At 39.1% G+C, this 18,690-nt stretch overlaps 1 protein-coding gene across 1 annotated transcript in view; it reads left to right on the top strand.

The window, feature by feature from the left end:
• LOC134531771 (metabotropic glutamate receptor 3-like) overlaps nucleotides 1-18,690 on the top strand; it is a 100,730-nt gene that overhangs the window by 25,313 nt on the left and 56,727 nt on the right. Inside the window, exons 2-7 of the mRNA XM_063367663.1 lie at nucleotides 3,030-3,210; nucleotides 6,710-6,869; nucleotides 9,641-9,777; nucleotides 14,675-14,823; nucleotides 16,686-16,876; nucleotides 17,624-17,776. Coding sequence (XP_063223733.1) covers nucleotides 3,030-3,210; nucleotides 6,710-6,869; nucleotides 9,641-9,777; nucleotides 14,675-14,823; nucleotides 16,686-16,876; nucleotides 17,624-17,776 — 971 coding nt within the window. The remainder of the gene's footprint in view (nucleotides 1-3,029; nucleotides 3,211-6,709; nucleotides 6,870-9,640; nucleotides 9,778-14,674; nucleotides 14,824-16,685; nucleotides 16,877-17,623; nucleotides 17,777-18,690) is intronic.

The following is an 18,690-nucleotide window of genomic DNA, read 5'->3' as shown; positions in this document are numbered from 1 at the left end:
TACAGTTGGCAGAGCTGGTGATACACGGTTTCCACGTTGTAAAGTTGGCAGAGCTGGTGATACATGGTTTCCACGTTGTAAAGTTGTACAGTTGGCAGAGCTGGTGATACTCTGTGTCCACGTTGTAAAGTTGGCAGTACTGGTGATACTCGGTGTCCACGTTGTAAAGTTGTACAGTTGGCAGAGCTGGTGATATACGGTTTCCACGTTGTAAAGTTAGCAGAGCTGGTGATACACGGTTTCCACGTTGTAAAGTTGGCAGAGCTGGTGATACATGGTTTCCACGTTGTAAAGTTGTACAGTTGGCAGAGCTGGTGATACTCTGTGTCCACGTTGTAAAGTTGGCAGTGCTGGTGATACTCGGTGTCCACGTTGTAAAGTTGTACAGTTGGCAGTGCTGGTGATACACGGTGTCCACGTTGTAAAGTTGTACAGTTGGTAGAGCTGGTGATACACGGTTTCCACGTTGTAAAGTTGGCAGAGCTGGTGATACATGGTTTCCACGTTGTAAAGTTGTACAGTTGGCAGAGCTGGTGATACACGGTTTCCACGTTGTAAAGTTGGCAGAGCTGGTGATACATGGTTTCCACGTTGTAATATTTGTACAGTTGGCAGTGCTGGTGATACTCGGTGTCCACGTTGTAAAGTTGTACAGTTGGCAGAGCTGGTGATACACGGTTTCCACGTTGTAAAGTTGTACAGTTGGCAGAGCTGGTGATACTCTGTGTCCACGTTGTAAAGTTGTACAGTTGGCAGAGCTGGTGATACACGGTTTCCACGTTGTAAAGTTGGCAGAGCTGGTGATACATGGTTTCCACGTTGTAAAGTTGTACAGTTGGCAGAGCTGGTGATACTCTGTGTCCACGTTGTAAAGTTGGCAGTGCTGGTGATACTCGGTGTCCACGTTGTAAAGTTGTACAGTTGGCAGAGCTGGTGATACACGGTTTCCACGTTGTAAAGTTGGCAGAGCTGGTGATACACGGTTTCCACGTAGTAAAGTTGGCAGAGCTGGTGATACATGGTTTCCACGTTGTAAAGTTGTACAGTTGGCAGAGCTGGTGATACTCTGTGTCCACGTTGTAAAGTTGGCAGTGCTGGTGATACTCGGTGTCCACGTTGTAAAGTTGTACAGTTGGCAGTGCTGGTGATACACGGTGTCCACGTTGTAAAGTTGTACAGTTGGTAGAGCTGGTGATACACGGTTTCCACGTTGTAAAGTTGGCAGAGCTGGTGATACATGGTTTCCACGTTGTAAAGTTGTACAGTTGGCAGAGCTGGTGATACACGGTTTCCACGTTGTAAAGTTGGCAGAGCTGGTGATACATGGTTTCCACGTTGTAAAGTTGTACAGTTGGCAGTGCTGGTGATACTCGGTGTCCACGTTGTAAAGTTGTACAGTTGGCAGAGCTGGTGATACACGGTTTCCACGTTGTATTGTTGTACAGTTGGCAGAGCTGGTGATACTCTGTGTCCACGTTGTAAAGTTGTACAGTTGGCAGAGCTGGTGATACACGGTTTCCACGTTGTAAAGTTGGCAGAGCTGGTGATACATGGTTTCCACGTTGTAAAGTTGTACAGTTGGCAGAGCTGGTGATACTCTGTGTCCACGTTGTAAAGTTGGCAGTGCTGGTGATACTCGGTGTCCACGTTGTAAAGTTGTACAGTTGGCAGAGCTGGTGATACACGGTTTCCACGTTGTAAAGTTGGCAGAGCTGGTGATACGTGGTTTCCACGTTGTAAAGTTGTACAGTTGGCAGAGCTGGTGATACTCTGTGTCCACGTTGTAAAGTTGTACAGTTGGCAGAGCTGGTGATACATGGTTTCCACGTTGTAAAGTTGGCAGAGCTGGTGATACATGGTTTCCACGTTGTAAAGTTGTACAGTTGGCAGAGCTGGTGATACTCTGTGTCCACGTTGTAAAGTTGGCAGTGCTGGTGATACTCGGTGTCCACGTTGTAAAGTTGTACAGTTGGCAGAGCTGGTGATACACGGTTTCCACGTTGTAAAGTTGGCAGAGCTGGTGATACACGGTTTCCACGTTGTAAAGTTGGCAGAGCTGGTGATACATGGTTTCCACGTTGTAAAGTTGTACAGTTGGCAGAGCTGGTGATACTCTGTGTCCACGTTGTAAAGTTGGCAGTGCTGGTGATACTCGGTGTCCACGTTGTAAAGTTGTACAGTTGGCAGTGCTGGTGATACACGGTGTCCACGTTGTAAAGTTGTACAGTTGGTAGAGCTGGTGATACACGGTTTCCACGTTGTAAAGTTGGCAGAGCTGGTGATACATGGTTTCCACGTTGTAAAGTTGTACAGTTGGCAGAGCTGGTGATACACGGTTTCCACGTTGTAAAGTTGGCAGAGCTGGTGATACATGGTTTCCACGTTGTAATATTTGTACAGTTGGCAGTGCTGGTGATACTCGGTGTCCACGTTGTAAAGTTGTACAGTTGGCAGAGCTGGTGATACACGGTTTCCACGTTGTAAAGTTGTACAGTTGGCAGAGCTGGTGATACTCTGTGTCCACGTTGTAAAGTTGTACAGTTGGCAGAGCTGGTGATACACGGTTTCCACGTTGTAAAGTTGGCAGAGCTGGTGATACATGGTTTCCACGTTGTAAAGTTGTACAGTTGGCAGAGCTGGTGATACTCTGTGTCCACGTTGTAAAGTTGGCAGTGCTGGTGATACTCGGTGTCCACGTTGTAAAGTTGTACAGTTGGCAGAGCTGGTGATACACGGTTTCCACGTTGTAAAGTTGGCAGAGCTGGTGATACATGGTTTCCACGTTGTAAAGTTGTACAGTTGGCAGAGCTGGTGATACTCTGTGTCCACGTTGTACAGTTGGCAGAGCTGGTGTTACTCTGTGTCCACATTGTACAGTTGGCAGTGCTGGTGATACTCGGTGTCCACGTTGTAAAGTTGTACAGTTGGCAGAGCTGGTGTTACTCTGTGTCCACGTTGTACAGTTGGCAGAGCTGGTGTTACTCTGTGTCCACATTGTACAGTTGGCAGAGCTGGTGTTCTCGCGTCAGGTGGCGGGCCCCGACGGGGTCCGGAGCGGCGAGGTTGCTGGCGGCGGGCTGCGTGATCGCCTGCTGCGCCGCCGCCTCGCGACAGCACACGTACCTCAACTACACCGGCGACATCATCCTCGGAGCGCTGTTCCCCGTCCACGGCCGAGGTCGGGGCGGCGTCGAGTGCGGCAGGATACAGGTACGCCAACCTTCCGAGCCCACACCCTGACCAGCGCTGTAGCCACCAACCTTTTATAACACGCCATCTGGTTTCAACGATTGCTATGCAATTATATATTTTTTTTCCACTTAATATTTCATGTATTTTCATTGAGTCAGATATCGCACATTAGAGATGATCAAAATACCGCAGTATAGTGTCGATTGCTAGTATTATTACAGTCGTAGTCATTCAAGAAAAATTAATTCGTTACCGAACGACAGTGACTTCACAGGGAAATCTATCTGTGGAAGTTAGTCTCTATTAACGTCAGGCTTTCCGTTAAATTATACTATCCTTTAACGAAGCCAAATTTTGAAAATTAATAGATGGAAAACTGTTACACCTTGAAAGCTGGTGAAACCAAAGATGGCGTGTTTTGGTTTATATCTCCTAGCCTTAGTGTCTTGTCTAGTGAATGAATAATTTGAAGGAAAGTGGCAGCATCCCGAGAGGCACACGGAAACGTCCGCCACGTTGACCACTCACGCAAAAATTCCTTTTAGAATGCGTCTTTGTGTGGAGGCAAGTGATCTGATCGCTCAACTTCCATGGCCCTTTTTTAAATCTTGACGGTTTTTTTATATTTAACATTTAATTATGCAAATGGAAAAGGAAAGGGGTAAGAGAGTTGATCAGGATTCAACATACTTCATTCCTCTCGGCTACGGGCCAATCTAAAAACATCGCGTTATAGTCAAAACAGGAATCAGAGAATTAATTTAACGACAACCCTGTGTGTAACTACACTTTAGTGAAGTTTAATACGTGAGGATTTTGCAGCCACGCATATTCTTTTGATCATTAAAGACACGAACTTTGCAGATGCAAATTGTGTCGTAATCATAGAAAAAGGATTTATTTAGTTAGTAAAATGATTTTTTTTGAATAGTGCCTTATAACAATTATTGAAACATCATAATGTTAGGTTAAATAATCAAAAGATGACTAACAGTTTATTATATTAGAACTGATAAAATATTTGGCAGCATTATCTGCGTTCAAAATATCTGAACATAAAAGACTTTATGGCTCCATGTTAGGAAATGATATATTTTTACGAGTGTCACTCGTTTTCTGAATATTTATTGTATCTTGTCCTTAAAAAAAAAGAGTCGAAATAACTGTGATATGCTCATCTTAAAGTTCTGCATGTTCACTTCAAGCCTCATAGCCGAGACATTTTTCTATTGAATCAAATTCCCATTTAAGGAAACCGCCTAACTAAAAAATAAATGTGAGAAGGCAATTCTCAAACATTCTGAATTAATTAATATTGTATTTAAAAAATGTTTACCTTAGTAATTTATAGTAATAATTAAATGCTTTGTTTTATACTTTTTTCAATAAAAATAATACTTAGTATTTAGAGTGTTTTCATGTTCACTCTAAAAAAATTTATTTGATGATGTTTCTTGAATTGTAAGGAGAGCTCATTAAAACCTATGCAATTGTATAGCAAATTTATTTAGTAAATAGTCGAATGCTAAGGATATGCACAACATTTGTACGGTATATTTCCCATATTATAGTAAAGGTTAATAACATACATTACTATCATGTTTAAGAACATAACCATTCATGTATAACGGTGTAGTTACGACGGGTAGCAAGCACTGGACAAAGTCATATGACCGAAATTTCTGAGAAACGACTTTCTGTCTAGTGCCTTTCGGTCTACTGTCTTTTGGCCTAGTGCCTTTCGGTCTAGTGCCTTCCGATTTAGTGCCTTTCAATATAGTGACTTTCAGCTAAACGACTTTCGGTCTAGCGACTTTGCCGCATCCTAGCCTAGTGCCGAGTTCCCGTTACGACCATTGAAGCTAAGGGTTTAGAAATTTTAAGTTACAAAATTTAACTATAAATTTATATATATATATATATACAGTATTAAATCTGGCCGCAATATAAAAATGTCACATTTAACAAGATATTAAGATTCATAACTTAATACTGGAAATATTTCTCCTGCAAGACGTGTACACGTTTAGCAGAAAACGTTTTGTTTAATGACTAACTACTAACTGTAACAAAAAAAAGTTATTGCCGGGTCAGAACAAAGCGTACTCTTGCAACCAAATCTCTTTTAGCACTTCGATAATTTGGCCGTATATTTTGTCTTTGACCTCGTTTACGGCGTTTTTTTCCCCATGATGCAGATGATTGAAACAGTAACCATCTTTGGCGCTAGAAGTTCTGGGTTCGTATCCTGTGTAGGGCATTGATGTTTGTGGCTTTTTATGTCAGTTAATCAGTAGTACTATATTTTTTAAGCTCCTTCCTTAATAATCCTGTTAGCATGGAAGTGGCTGCAATTTGGCTTATTTCTCCTTAATAATGCCTAATAAACAATTTTTTACTTTCTATATTGAAGATAAAATTTTCCAGGTATTTACTAAATAAACTTCCATGCATAGGTTTAGCAGTAGTATCAGTAATGTGTGATTAAATATGCGTATATGTGTGAAAATGATTGGTTAGATAATAATTTGGCCGTTTCAGGATAGTTTAATTTATCAAAAAAATTACAATTTAAAAACATGTTTCATTAAATTGAACATTTAAATATTTTTTTCGTGTATAAATATTGTGATGGTTTGCAAATATTTTTTTTTTCATTTCATTAATAACATTAAGTATTGTGAATATATTATCTGTACAAAAAGTTTATTATTTACTTGCTAGTAATTTGTTTAAGTTCGTATCGTACTGAAGTGTGTGAAAGGTTTTTTCCCCCTTCATAATCTTGGAAATCGTTTGTATGTTTTGTTTTGCTATCTCTTTATACTTTCTAAACTTCTGCGTGGTTCAGTGGTAGAAAATTTCCTCACATAAATAAGTCGATAAATTAAACAAAGAATTCACCTCAAATAAACTAAGAGTTCTTCTTAATTTCAGTTCACTGGATCTTCGTAAAAACTTCGCCGTACTTCAACTTCCGAGTCCTGTTTGTGTTACGTTTTTTTAGAGGTCCTAACAATTTTTTTTTTAATGTTTTGCTGTCATAACAATATTGTTCTTGTGGGCTGTAATTCAAAGTATGTGAACGTAGCACCCGTGGTTTAAGGAAGATGCCCGCACATCTACGGATATCCCTGGATAAGTTGCAACCTTCGTTCTCAGCAGGGGTGTAACAACAGGGGGGGGGGAGCAAGGTTATTTTGCCCCCCCCCCTCTCTGAAACCTTGAAGTGGGGGCAAACGGGGGCAAAGAAAGTGCTGTGTAATCAATTTTTAGATAATAAAACTGCTTGAATAGCACCATTATCCACCTTGAACTACAAATTTTCCCGGGGGAGGACCCCCGGACCCCCCGCTTCAATAGGGGGGGATCGATGATTCTTTATAAAAAGGTATATTGCCCCCCCCCCTTCCCTTTGGAAATTTAGTTGTTGCGCCCCTGGTTCTCGGTAAGTTGAAGGAGCTAGTGTTGCGCAGTTCGGCACAAACAAGGGAATGATTGTGACGATCTCCTACAGAAGGAAGTCGGCATGCAGCCGCTGGAGGCCATGCTGTACACTCTGCAGCAGATCAACAACAGCTCCGAGCTGCTGCCGGGGATCAAGCTGGGGATGCTGGCCTTCGACACGTGCGACAGCGCCACGTACGGCCTCGAGCAGTCGCTCAGCTTCGCGAAAGGTGAGACATAAACTGCTTTCATCGTAAACACAGCGTGCCCAAGGGCGTAGGAACCGGGAGGGGGGGGGGGGGTGGACAGGGGGGACATGTCCTCCTGAACTTTTTGGGTGGAGGGGACTGTCCCCCCCAACATTCTAGACCGTGATATTTTTATTTTATAATATTATTCTGCCCAACTTTATTTGTAATTTCTTCACTCATCAAATTTTATCTTAAGGAAACATTAATAATTCTAACATCGATGTATCCAATGGTTAGATACAAAAACTGCTTGAAAAGCGCTATTTTGCACTTTAAAAATCAAAATTTTCCGGTGGAGGACCCCCGGGCACCCCCTTCCCCCCCCCCCCCTTCCCGTCTTAGTAAGAGGGGAATGGGTTTACATGACATCAAAATCATTATTTGTCCCTCCCAACTTTATGAACACAGCTACGCCAATGAGCGTGCCCATTAAAGAATGTCCCGTTTTCAATGGTATATTATGACGGTCTAATTCAGACTATTCGCAACAAATCTTAAATCAGATTGAGGATAAAATAACCTTTTTTTTTTTCTTTAAAATTTCCAATGTGTGCACCTTTAGTTACCTATATGTCACATATCCAACCTGAAGTCCAATTCTTCCCACACTTTGGTTAACACGTCCGGAGTAATTGGAGCAATAGCCTCTTCGATTCTGTGATTCTGGCAAATCATTAGATAGTAGCGGAACGTAGACAGGATATTTTATAAAGCCCCAAAGGAAGAAAATAATCGCATGGCGTCATGTCAGGTGAACGTGCGGAGGCCAGCGGAAAAAAAAATTTTCTGTCGTCTCGACCATTACGATTAATCCAACGGTCAGGGACTTCGATGTTCAACCACTCTCGTACAAAGAGGTTCCAATGGGGAGGGCTGAAATTACAGATTCACTTTTAGCAAAATGCAGAACACAAACACGCTTTACGCTCAGGAGTCGCAATTTTGCGAGAAAACAAAGCAGTACCCGCACATGCGCTTATCTAAAACAGTTTGAGTAACTCTTTAATTTAATTGAACCAACACTCTGCAACGCTTACAGTTGATGCTGTTAAAATTTATAACTAGGGACATTCTTTTATGGAAATAGTGTACTTTTAACGAAAATGTTTCCTGATATGTGTCTCAGCAAATAACATGAATCTATAATGGTCAAATTGTAATAAACAAGCTAGTGTAAATCCCATTACATCAAAAGTTGTTTTAAGCGTGTGCGACAAGGCTTTGAGATGTTTATTTCTGCATTATTTTTCTTTAATAAAATTATGAACACTTTTTTATGACGTGTAAACATCTAAGTTCTCGGTATACGGCATTTGGTAGGAGTAATTTGGTAAAATGTGTAACCATGGCGCTGTCTCTGTGGCGGACGGCGGGAACCAATGTTCACATTCCAAAAGGAAAACTATATATTATTAACTGTTTATTTAATGGATGTTGAAAAGATGAGCAGTATTTTAACGAATTTTATTGTCGAAAGTCGGGTCCAAAGCAGGGGTTTAGTGATTTTTAAAAGTCTGTTTCGCTTTGATAGGAGCAGTTTTATTTAATAGTTTAACCTTTCGCTCTATAAATCAAATGATTCGATAGTCAACTTTGCTGCTAGAGGCCCTGGTGCACACTATTGAGGTTATCTGGCTAAAGATATTTTTTATATTATAGTAAAAGCACGTAGGAAGGTACGTATGTATCAATTTTCAGGTACATTTCGTGTTATATGGAATAAAAAATAAATTTTTTGACAGAGTGTCTGAAAACCATACATTTGGGGCCAAAGTGGCCCTGTTGCACACTGTACCTACACTGAATCGCTAAATAAAAGTTTAATACTAGCAGAGAGAGTGCGGAAAAGTACGTGTCAATCATGACAAGAAACGTTATTAAAAAAAACTGCGTGCGTATATTTATCACGCTCGGCATTATTTTCGTATTATGAGCGCATTTTCAAAACGAGAACACATGAATTTGCTCATTACCGAGGTTACATGTTTACACATCTCTGGCGAGTACTGAAAGCCTCGTTCAAAATTTTTTTTTATTTCAAGCACCTCAATTGTATGCAAGTAATTTTTTTGACGTGACAACATCTAATAAATCGATGAACGCCGGCTGCACGCACGAAAAAGTGTCCCGTATGGCACATTGTCCCGTTACGCTGTGTCCCGTTACGCTCATTGTACGCCTGCGCCGCGCCGCATCTATCTCTCTTCCACTCGATTGGAACAACCATCGATTTGACTTTTTCGAGGCAATTTAAAACTTGAAACACTCCCATTCGTTTCCTACTTTTACTATCATCGTCGTATCCTTAACAGAATAACACAGATTGGAAGAAGTTAAATAGCGAACATGTATAAAATATATAGTTAAAATAATCTCTTCGTTAAAGTAATAAACATATTTGAATTAATGAGTGCAAATAAAAGTAAATTTATCAATTAAATTGTAGATTTCATTTCACTCCTTCTTTGTATCCATACAAAATAGTGATAATTCAATAAAAATTATTCAATTTTATTCATAAAATTATGAAATCATTTCATCGATGTTTTGTTATGACGTTGTCACGTTAAACTATCGTCCGTAGACCGACTTTACAGACAACCAATTTTTTTTTTAACTGACCAAAAAATCACAGTATAAAATATAAGTATAATGATCACAAGGTTGATGCTACGTGTATGTGTGAGATCGGTCGAAAGAAATAAATTGGTTGGCTGCACCGGGGTGCGTGTTGTTCTCCCCCGGCGCAGCGTTCATCGCGCACCAGAACGAGTTCCACGCGCAGGAGTTCGCCTGCTCCGACGGCAGCGCGCCCAGGTTCCGCGCCGGCGGGCTGGACAAGGTGGTGGCAGTCGTGGGCGCGCAGTCCAGCTCCGTCACCGTGCAGGTGGGCGGGAACCACACATAACTTAGAAAGTCACAACTTAGAACTGTCATAACTTAGAAAACTTGGAAAAATCCACATAACTTAGAAACACACAACTTAGAAAGATCATAAGTTAGAAACACACAACTTAGAAACACGCAACGCAGAACCACACAACTTAGAAACGTCATAACGTAGAAAGTTATAACTTAGAACTATCATAACGTAGAAACACACAACTTAGAACTGTCATAACTTAGAAACACGTAACTTAGAAACACGCAACGCAGAACCACACAACTTAGAAACGTCATAACGTAGAAAGTCATAATTTAGAACTGTAATAACTCAGAAAATTCTAAGTTACGTGTTTCAAAGTTGTGTGTTTCTAAGTTATGACAGCACCCCCAGGTGGGCCTCGCCCTCCCCCCTCCATCCTCCTCTCTCCCCCCGGCCAAGTGGGGGGAAGCCTACGATTCACTTATCCTTCTGGACATACACGAATACTCACGTTGGCAAGCCTTCTTTCAACAGACGAGAGAGCCAAACGCCCGATCGTGCATCTTCGGTTTTTTTTCTTTCGTTTATTGTAAATAAATATACAACTCATAACTAATGGTCAATTAGGTTAGATTAGCTACATTATAAATACTTTAAAACATTGTGGACGGTTGATTTGGTTAGGATAGCTACATTAAAAATACTGTGAAATCATGTAAACGGTTTCCTAGCGCTGGATAGCTACATATTAAAAAGTTATTTGCTAAGCAACCATAAAATGATTTTACAGTATTTTTAATGTAGCTATACTTAACCTAATATAACCAACCATCCACAATGTTTTAAAGTATTTATAATTACTTCTTGCTAATTTTAAGAATGACATCTTATAAGTTAGACCCGCGTATTTGGATAATAAATGCCCGCGAATTTTTTTCCCCCCAAATAAATACACCTGTTGTGGTACGGAAAAAAAAAGCGAGCATGAACTTGAACATCGTGTTTGGCTCTCTCGTCTGTGAAATGAAGGCTTGCCAACGTGAGTATTCGGGTATGTGCAGAAGGATGAGTGAATCGTAGGTTTCCCACAAGTAGGACCTCGTGTCCAAGCTCCCGAACAACGCACGGAAGAAACCTTTTTTTTCTGCCCAGCCGACCATCCTCTTTTAACCTGCACTCTTGATGCATGCCATATTTCACCCCGCACGAATGAGCCCCGTGTCTGTGCAGTTTCACCTGGGCACACCTTAACTAGTTGCAGTCCAGATTTAAGGTAGAGGAGTTAGTCATGGTGTCAATCGCTGCCACGGCTGGCCAATCCCTAATATTAAAGCACATGATGGTGACTTTTCAAATCGAAGATGGAGGTTATAGTGCATTAAGTGTGAATTCTATGCATGTATGGGGACGAGCAGATGAAAAGCACATCCAATATGGCGCTCCCTAGCTACACTAAAGTTGGTGGCACACTGACAGCCTGAGTTGGAATTAAAGAAGATGGCATTTTTTATGAACTTTTAATTTGACGCTCTCTAGCGGATGACTGCTGCACTAAAGATGATGGCGCACTCTGGTAGCCTGGCTTGGCATTCAAGATGGCGCCCTCTGGGAAACTATTTTTAACATAGCACTCCCTACCATACATCACTAGTACTATACAAACTTTGAAAACATAAATACCTTATTTCTTTCTTATTCTACTTCTGACCCGATAGCCAAATGGCTGCGGTCTCTGCCTGTCAACCTCGACATGTTTGAGTCTCTGGGTTCGGAGCTCTGCCACTTCACTCCCTGTTTTTGTAAGAAAAATAAATTTCACTAGCGCCTCCTGTCTTCAAGCTTCGGAACCAAGATGGCCGCTTCCAGCAGACGCCATTCCCTCCACTCCAAGAGTCGTTTGGGTACCCACATGTTGGTCAACACCTAGGTCACTTCCCGCCCTCCCCCTCTGAGGGGGTCTGTTTAACATGTCTGATCACTACCCCTAACCCCCCGCAGATCCCGGTGTTCCAGAACCACCCCGGGTACATTTTGGCCAATGTGCGTGCAATCAGCAGAAAACTTAAAAATATAAAGAAAGTTTTCCATAAAACGTAGTTTGATGTTTACGTGTTTATCAACCCCGTTTCAGAGTCACTATTTTGTACACGTAAGCTTCCCTTTCCCGCCACCACCACCCTCTTGACTGCGGGATATTCGCTCATGATCTGCATGGGCGTCGCAAGGATATATTTTTTTTTGGGGGACTGCAATTGATTTAGTTGTTGAGGAATATCCATCCCCTGGGAAAAAAGCGGGGGATCCGGGAGTCCTCCCCCGGGAAAATGTGGGGTTTGAAGGTGCAAAAAGGTGGTTTTTAGGCATTTTTCTTTCCTAAATATTCTTATTAAAGTTGGTTGCAATATATAATTTATTTTTCATAAAAAATATTTTCAGAGAACAAATTTGTAAAAACACAGTGCTCACATTACCACGATTGGACTAAATGCACCATGCGCAACATATGGGTTATATCACAGAAATCATATTAATAATATAACTACGAAACTAAATATATTATTGGAGGGGACGAAATGGAAAACTTTTATTATTGCGGGGGGATGTGTCCCCCCCGTCCCCCCCGGTTGCGGCGCCCATGGATCTGTACCGGACTTAATGCCCTGTCACACTGTCAAATATTTGTCTCCGAATATATTTGACAATAGAGTTGGAAGGGTATATTCCAATTTTCTCCATCAAATAAGTTTGGCCAGATTACCTCAAATATGTTACAAATCATGCCACGCTATCAAAGTTAATTTTTGGTCTGAGCTACCTCAAACTTTTCAGTTTTAATCTCATTTTTAAATTCAACTATGCATCGCATTTCTATACGAAATGTTTGATGTTGCTACATGATTTTTGTGCAGTTATTGACTTTGAAAATCTTTGTCAGTTTGACTCACATTAATACTCCTCACATAATTAAATAAAGGTTCAATGATTTTAAGAGTTATATACACATAAGTTACTTATTACGTATAACATAATTTCGCATACAACATTCATACTAACATTATTTAGTAATTTCACCTTTATAACCTCTTAAATCGCCCGTGTGTTCTTCGCTATTTTAAGAAAGGTTTGATGGAAACGGACGTTCATTTTCGTTTACGCTAGGCACGATTTTGATTGGCCAACGTTGCATTCAACATCCAACATATTTTAGAACCCGTCTATATGCAAAAAAAAAAAATTATGTAAATTCAAGTCATCCAACTTGTGTAACAAACATGGCTACGCTAGTGACGTTTACGATGACGTCATAAACCTCCAACTTAATTTGACACAACATATTGAAAGTTTTTGGAAGAGAATGTTTGACAGTGTGATAGGGCCTTTAATCAAGGCTTGATCTCACACGCCATTTTGATTTTTTTTCGTATGTTTTATTCAAGGGATTTTTATAAAACGTCAACTCCCTTGCATTTTTTGTTCTGTCAGCAATATTGTCAACAAATATTCGCTTACGCTTAGTGTTATATCACGGTTGTAAAAATGTCGCGCAAGTGATGATAAGTACGAGGACATGCGCGTCTTTTTACACCCATTATATTAAACTAAGTAAAAATCTGTTAAAAACATTTGTGGTAGAACAACAAATGCAAGGGTGATATTGAGTTAACATTGCAGTTCTTCCCCCCACTCCCCCATGATAGCAATGATGATAAAATGAAAAATTCAACCTGGTGTGGTAGACCGAGACTTAACCTGCCCAGTTTAATGCATACCACATTGGTCCATGTATGTGTTACTTGGACCCAACTTAACTAGTTATAGTCCAGAAGAGTCAATGTGGAGGATTTATTCATAGCATCTATCTCTGCCATTGCCAGGTTTGTATCCACTGGCTCAAAGTAAATGAGTTCTTTCAAAAGTGCAATGAATGTTAAATTATTAGAAGCAGTGACAACGATTTTAAAGTATACAATAACTGTCGGATTATGGTGTGCTGTGACGTGGTTGAAGTCACTTTCTAGGTTGCCGTCGCCACATTGCAACACCCAAAACATTGCAGAAATGGTACTTGATCGCGCTTGATTATTATTAATAAGCTTATGAACTATTCTAGTTTCCTTCGCTATACAAGGTAACATGCACGCAGTCGTTTAAAACTGATTCCTAAATGCTAACATAGGCTCAAACAATGCTTTGGGTGTCCCCTGAGACATGGAGTGGGGCCATCAGCTGTCCTATGCGGGGTGTATGCGGTGAATGAGGCATGCGTGGGCACCCCGCAGTCAGCCTGTTGAGGATGCGGTCATAACTTAGAAACACACAAAATAGAATTTGTTGTTATTTTTATCCTAAGTGACGTGTTTCTAAGTTATTATGTGTATAGGTTATGCGGTTTTGCGTTGTATCTTTCTAAGTTATGACAATTCAAATTCATATGTTTATGAGTTATTATAGTTCTAAGCTATTATTTTCAAAGTTATGACGATTTTGATTGTGTGTTTTGGCGTTGTTTCTTAGTTACATGGTTCTAAGTTATTATCGTTCTAACTTATGGCAGATATAAGTTATGGGGATTTTTTTCGAGGATTATAATTTTTGTATTTCTAAGTTATGACAGTTCTGATTTGCGTATTTCTAAGTTACGATGGTTCTAATTTGTGTATTTCTGAGTTATTATGTTCGATGGTGAGTGTTTCTAATTAATGTTGTAAGTAGTAAGATTCTAAGTTATGATAGTTCTAAGTTATTGTTTTCTAAGTTAATATGTTTCTTAGTTGTGTGTTTTGGCATTGTGTGTTTTGGCGTTGTGTGTTTATAGGTTATGATCGTTCTAACTTACGGCAGTTCCAAGTTACGTGATTTTTCCGAGAGTTCTAATTTGCGCGTGTCTAAGCTATGTGCGTATCCCCGTGGGCGGCAGGTGGCGACGATGCTGCAGCTGTTCAAAGTGCCGCAAGTGAGCTACATGGCCACCTCGCCGGCGCTCAGCAACAAAGAGCGCTTCCCCTACTTCTTCAGGACCGTGCCGAGCGACATCAACCGCGCGCACGCCATGTTGGAGATCCTCGGGTAAACAACATACCGCTGTGTTTGTATGCTTTCCGTGTCGTCTGTCCGTGTACACTGTCCTTGTTGTCGTTGTTAGCCCTCTGTGTTCGTCTGGGGCTGGTATTTTTTCACGATTAAATTCCTTCCACTGAATTCTTGTGCTGTGCGATTTTTAAAGTTTGACTGTGTTCGTCTGCGTTGGCGTTGTTGTGGTTGTTCATAAATACCTGTTTAGTTTCGTCGTTGGGTCCATCTGTTCGCTGTGTTGTCTAGGGATACTTATATTTTTCATTCTTGAATCTTGTCCAAGACAGTACAAAACTTCAGTGAGCGTATGTCCAAAGAATTGAATTAAATCAAAATTCCACATTGCATCGATCATTTATTTAAATTTAGATTTTACTGTGGTGGCATCTCGGTTCCGTCAGTAAATAAAACACAAGTGAAGGTTGTTCATCCTCGGTAATTTTTCAGGTCTTCGTAAGGAAACCTAGGAGGTACTTGTTGGCTTCTGGATTGAGACCGCGTCCTTGTGCCTGACGTTTCGTCTTGCCTTGTTGCAGCCATCATCAGGGCCGATTGATAATCGCCCTTGAAGATGTCTACATCAAGGCATGTCCAGACGTCGGGCAAACCATTTATTATGCAAATGTGACCTCAAATCAGAAGCCAAATGATTAATTCGTAGGGAAAGTCGTTGCTAACACTGAGATATCAGTCAGTATGCTTTTTGTAGTGATAATTATAGCTTTCAACTTGTACTTTTTGTGGCGAGGATGAATTTCATCGACAAACGATGACTTCATGTTAGTCACAAAATATTAAATGATAAAATTATTTATTGATTCCTCTCTCCAAGGACGGCTGTATGCTCTTAAATATGGATCTGAAATAGAGATATTAAAGAAAGTTCACGTGACGAATAATAGATTTCAGGTATGCGCCACTAAACGAGTATCTTCTACCATCAGAAAAATGCCTATGTCACAAAATTAATACAAAAGATGGCAATCACGTCTTGATATAGAGGATTTGTGTCAGTCACATTAATAATTCGTCCTAGTGTATCTTCTCCTTTTTCCTCATACGGCTCCTAGCCTAAAACTAGGCTGTTAATAAGCGGGTTAAGAGGAAAATTTTAACTTTAAAGGAACTGCAAACTTAATTTCATAAGATGAGTAGATATTCGCGTGTGTGGATATGTGTTTACTTTGAAAACATTCACTAAAAATGAGCTGATTTAACTAAAAGTTCTTTAATTTTTTTTTACTTGCGTCCTAAATTATCCAATGAAAAACCTGGGCAAGTAATAGTCATAATTTTATCTACATATACAAATGTTATGTTTAAGCATTCTTAGTGTTATCAAAATAAACTCAATGATCGGAGATGTAGGGCAAAAAATTACTATTATTTTGTCTCGCAGCAAGGAATCGTAACTCTTGACACAAATGTCTTATACCTATTTTAATTTTTAAATAATGTTGTGGACTTAAGTTACTTTTAAATGAAAATGTTTACAGTGAATGAAGTAAACTATAGTACACATTAATATATTTCTGACTGTTCAGTTTGTCTGTACAAATTTATTTTATAAAGGGGTCTTTTTTTTTCATTGCGTGTATTAAAATTTTCAAATTTCCTTATGAAATAACAATTGGTAAATAAGAAAAAAAGCAATAAATACTTTAAAATTTTCTTTGTAATATACTATTTGCAATCAACTTCCATTACGCTGTAAATTTAAAACTATCTTATAGATCAGTAAGATTGACACATTTCAATATTACCTCATCTGTGTTAAGTTTGGATCTGCTTTGACTGTCTAGGTATTCTAGTCAGCCTTCATTTTTTAACATTACGTTTTTATGTATTTTTTTCAGGAAGTTCAACTGGACATATGTCTCGGTTGTGTATTCGGACGACGCATACGGCACCCACGGCTTCAAAATTTTGAGCGAACTTGCTGTAAATTACAGCATTTGTTTCTCTTCGCAGCACAGAATAGAGAGCGAAGCAACTAATCAACACGAAATCGTTCTTCGAGAAATGAAAAGGAAAGCGAATCTTAAAGGTGATTTCATATGATAAACATGTCTGTCATTTCAATCACAAAAATAATCACCTGCCTACTTAATTTTTTTTAAATTTAAAGTCTAGTTCATCTATTTGTTGATCTCTCATTGTCAAACCTAGACACTGAATGGTCAGGTCACTCGCCTCTCGACAGGAAGACCCCATGTTCGATTCCCGACGGTGTCGGTACTCATATTTTTCGTGAGTGGGAAACTTTGCGGATGTTGCCTTTAGCAGGAAGGTTTTCTCCGGGTTATTCCTGTTTTGCACAGCAATATGCATTCTAATTTTACGCCATACAACTGTAAAACTATGCACAAAGAGAATTTGTCACTTAAAATAATTTACATTAATCTTTTGTTGAGCAAATAGTGTTTTAATTTACTTTCTTTAGTAAGTATATCCCTTAAATGTTTACTAAAAGAAATATTTCATATAAATATAAAATAATGCGATTTTAGCTGTCAAACAACCTTAGCAATTATTTAAACACGTTATATAATTTTTATTTTATTATAGACAGATGCTTTAAATCAGTTGTTATTTTTGCTTTCGTCTTATTTCCGTTTTATCACTATCGTTAAAAATTATAATTTTCCAAATGGTTGATATCTGGCAATGAAATAAGCCTGGTTCACAAAAAATGTTTAAAGATATGTGCGAATAAGTGTGCTAAAATGTGGTTTGGACGAAGCTTGAATGATATTCAGACTCCTTATAGTTGGCTGATTTTATCTGTTTTCAGTTGTGGTTGTTTTTGCTGATAAGAAAACAATGCAAAACCTACTGACCACAGCAAATCGTCTGGGGTTGAAGAACCGTTTCTTGTGGATAGTTTCTGATATTTGGGTTGCCAATGAGAAAGTGCGTAGTTCTACTGAGAGCAGCCCATACACAGGTAAGTTAAAAAAAATTTTCATACTCATGCAGCTCGTGTAGAAACTATATTTTTGTGCATAATTATACTGCGTAAGTTTAATAACGTTTTGTGTCCGTGGACGGAATTAAAGTTAAAATATGTTTTTGCACAAATTGAATTTTTTAATTCGTCCAGAAGGACACTAGAATTGTAAACAACTCTAACTTTAGGTCTTTATATGCTATAAAGTAAGTGTACGTACATAATTAAAGAAATTAAATTTATTTTAAAATTGTTAATTGAGTGTTCGAAAACATATATTATTAAACCTTAATTAGAACATATATAATTCATGTTCTGGATTTTTTAAACAGTTACTGAAGCATACGTAATAAGGGGTCAAAAATAAATAATTCAGCCTCTTAAATTTAAATTTCTTGACCAATATTTAAAAATATAAAAAACGTATTCTATGTGTCAAACGTCTTAGTGACGTTTGTCACAATACCCGAATAGCTTTGAGTTTTAGCTATTTTAAAGCTAAAATATTCAGTTGCTTTTTCTCTAAACACAAATACGTGATATCTACGACCTATGTAGAATTTTCCCCAGTCATTAGCACACATACTTTACTCAAATTTCTCTTTTTTCGCATCAAACTCGTTTTCATTTTTGTTATATTGCCTGCACTTCATAACTTTCACTGGAACACCGATATTTTGACAAAACTATTTAATTATTTATAAAATAAATTTTAATTGAAATCTGTTGAATGAAAATTATTTTGGCTTACCTTATTCTGTAGACACATTATTTTACAAAGTGATTGAGTTTAAATTTGAATGTGTTTATTTAGGAAACGCATAAATTATTTGGCTGAAATTCATTTGGATACATGCTGACAGTACTTACGATTTTACATTTTCTGTAATCAGTCTTTACAAAAGAAATAT

Source organism: Bacillus rossius, chromosome 5 (genome assembly GCF_032445375.1).
Source record: "Bacillus rossius redtenbacheri isolate Brsri chromosome 5, Brsri_v3, whole genome shotgun sequence".
In the NCBI taxonomy this organism is placed as follows: domain Eukaryota; kingdom Metazoa; phylum Arthropoda; class Insecta; order Phasmatodea; family Bacillidae; genus Bacillus; species Bacillus rossius.
Note: the sequence above shows the minus strand (reverse complement) of the source record. Positions and strands in the feature narration are given on the sequence as shown.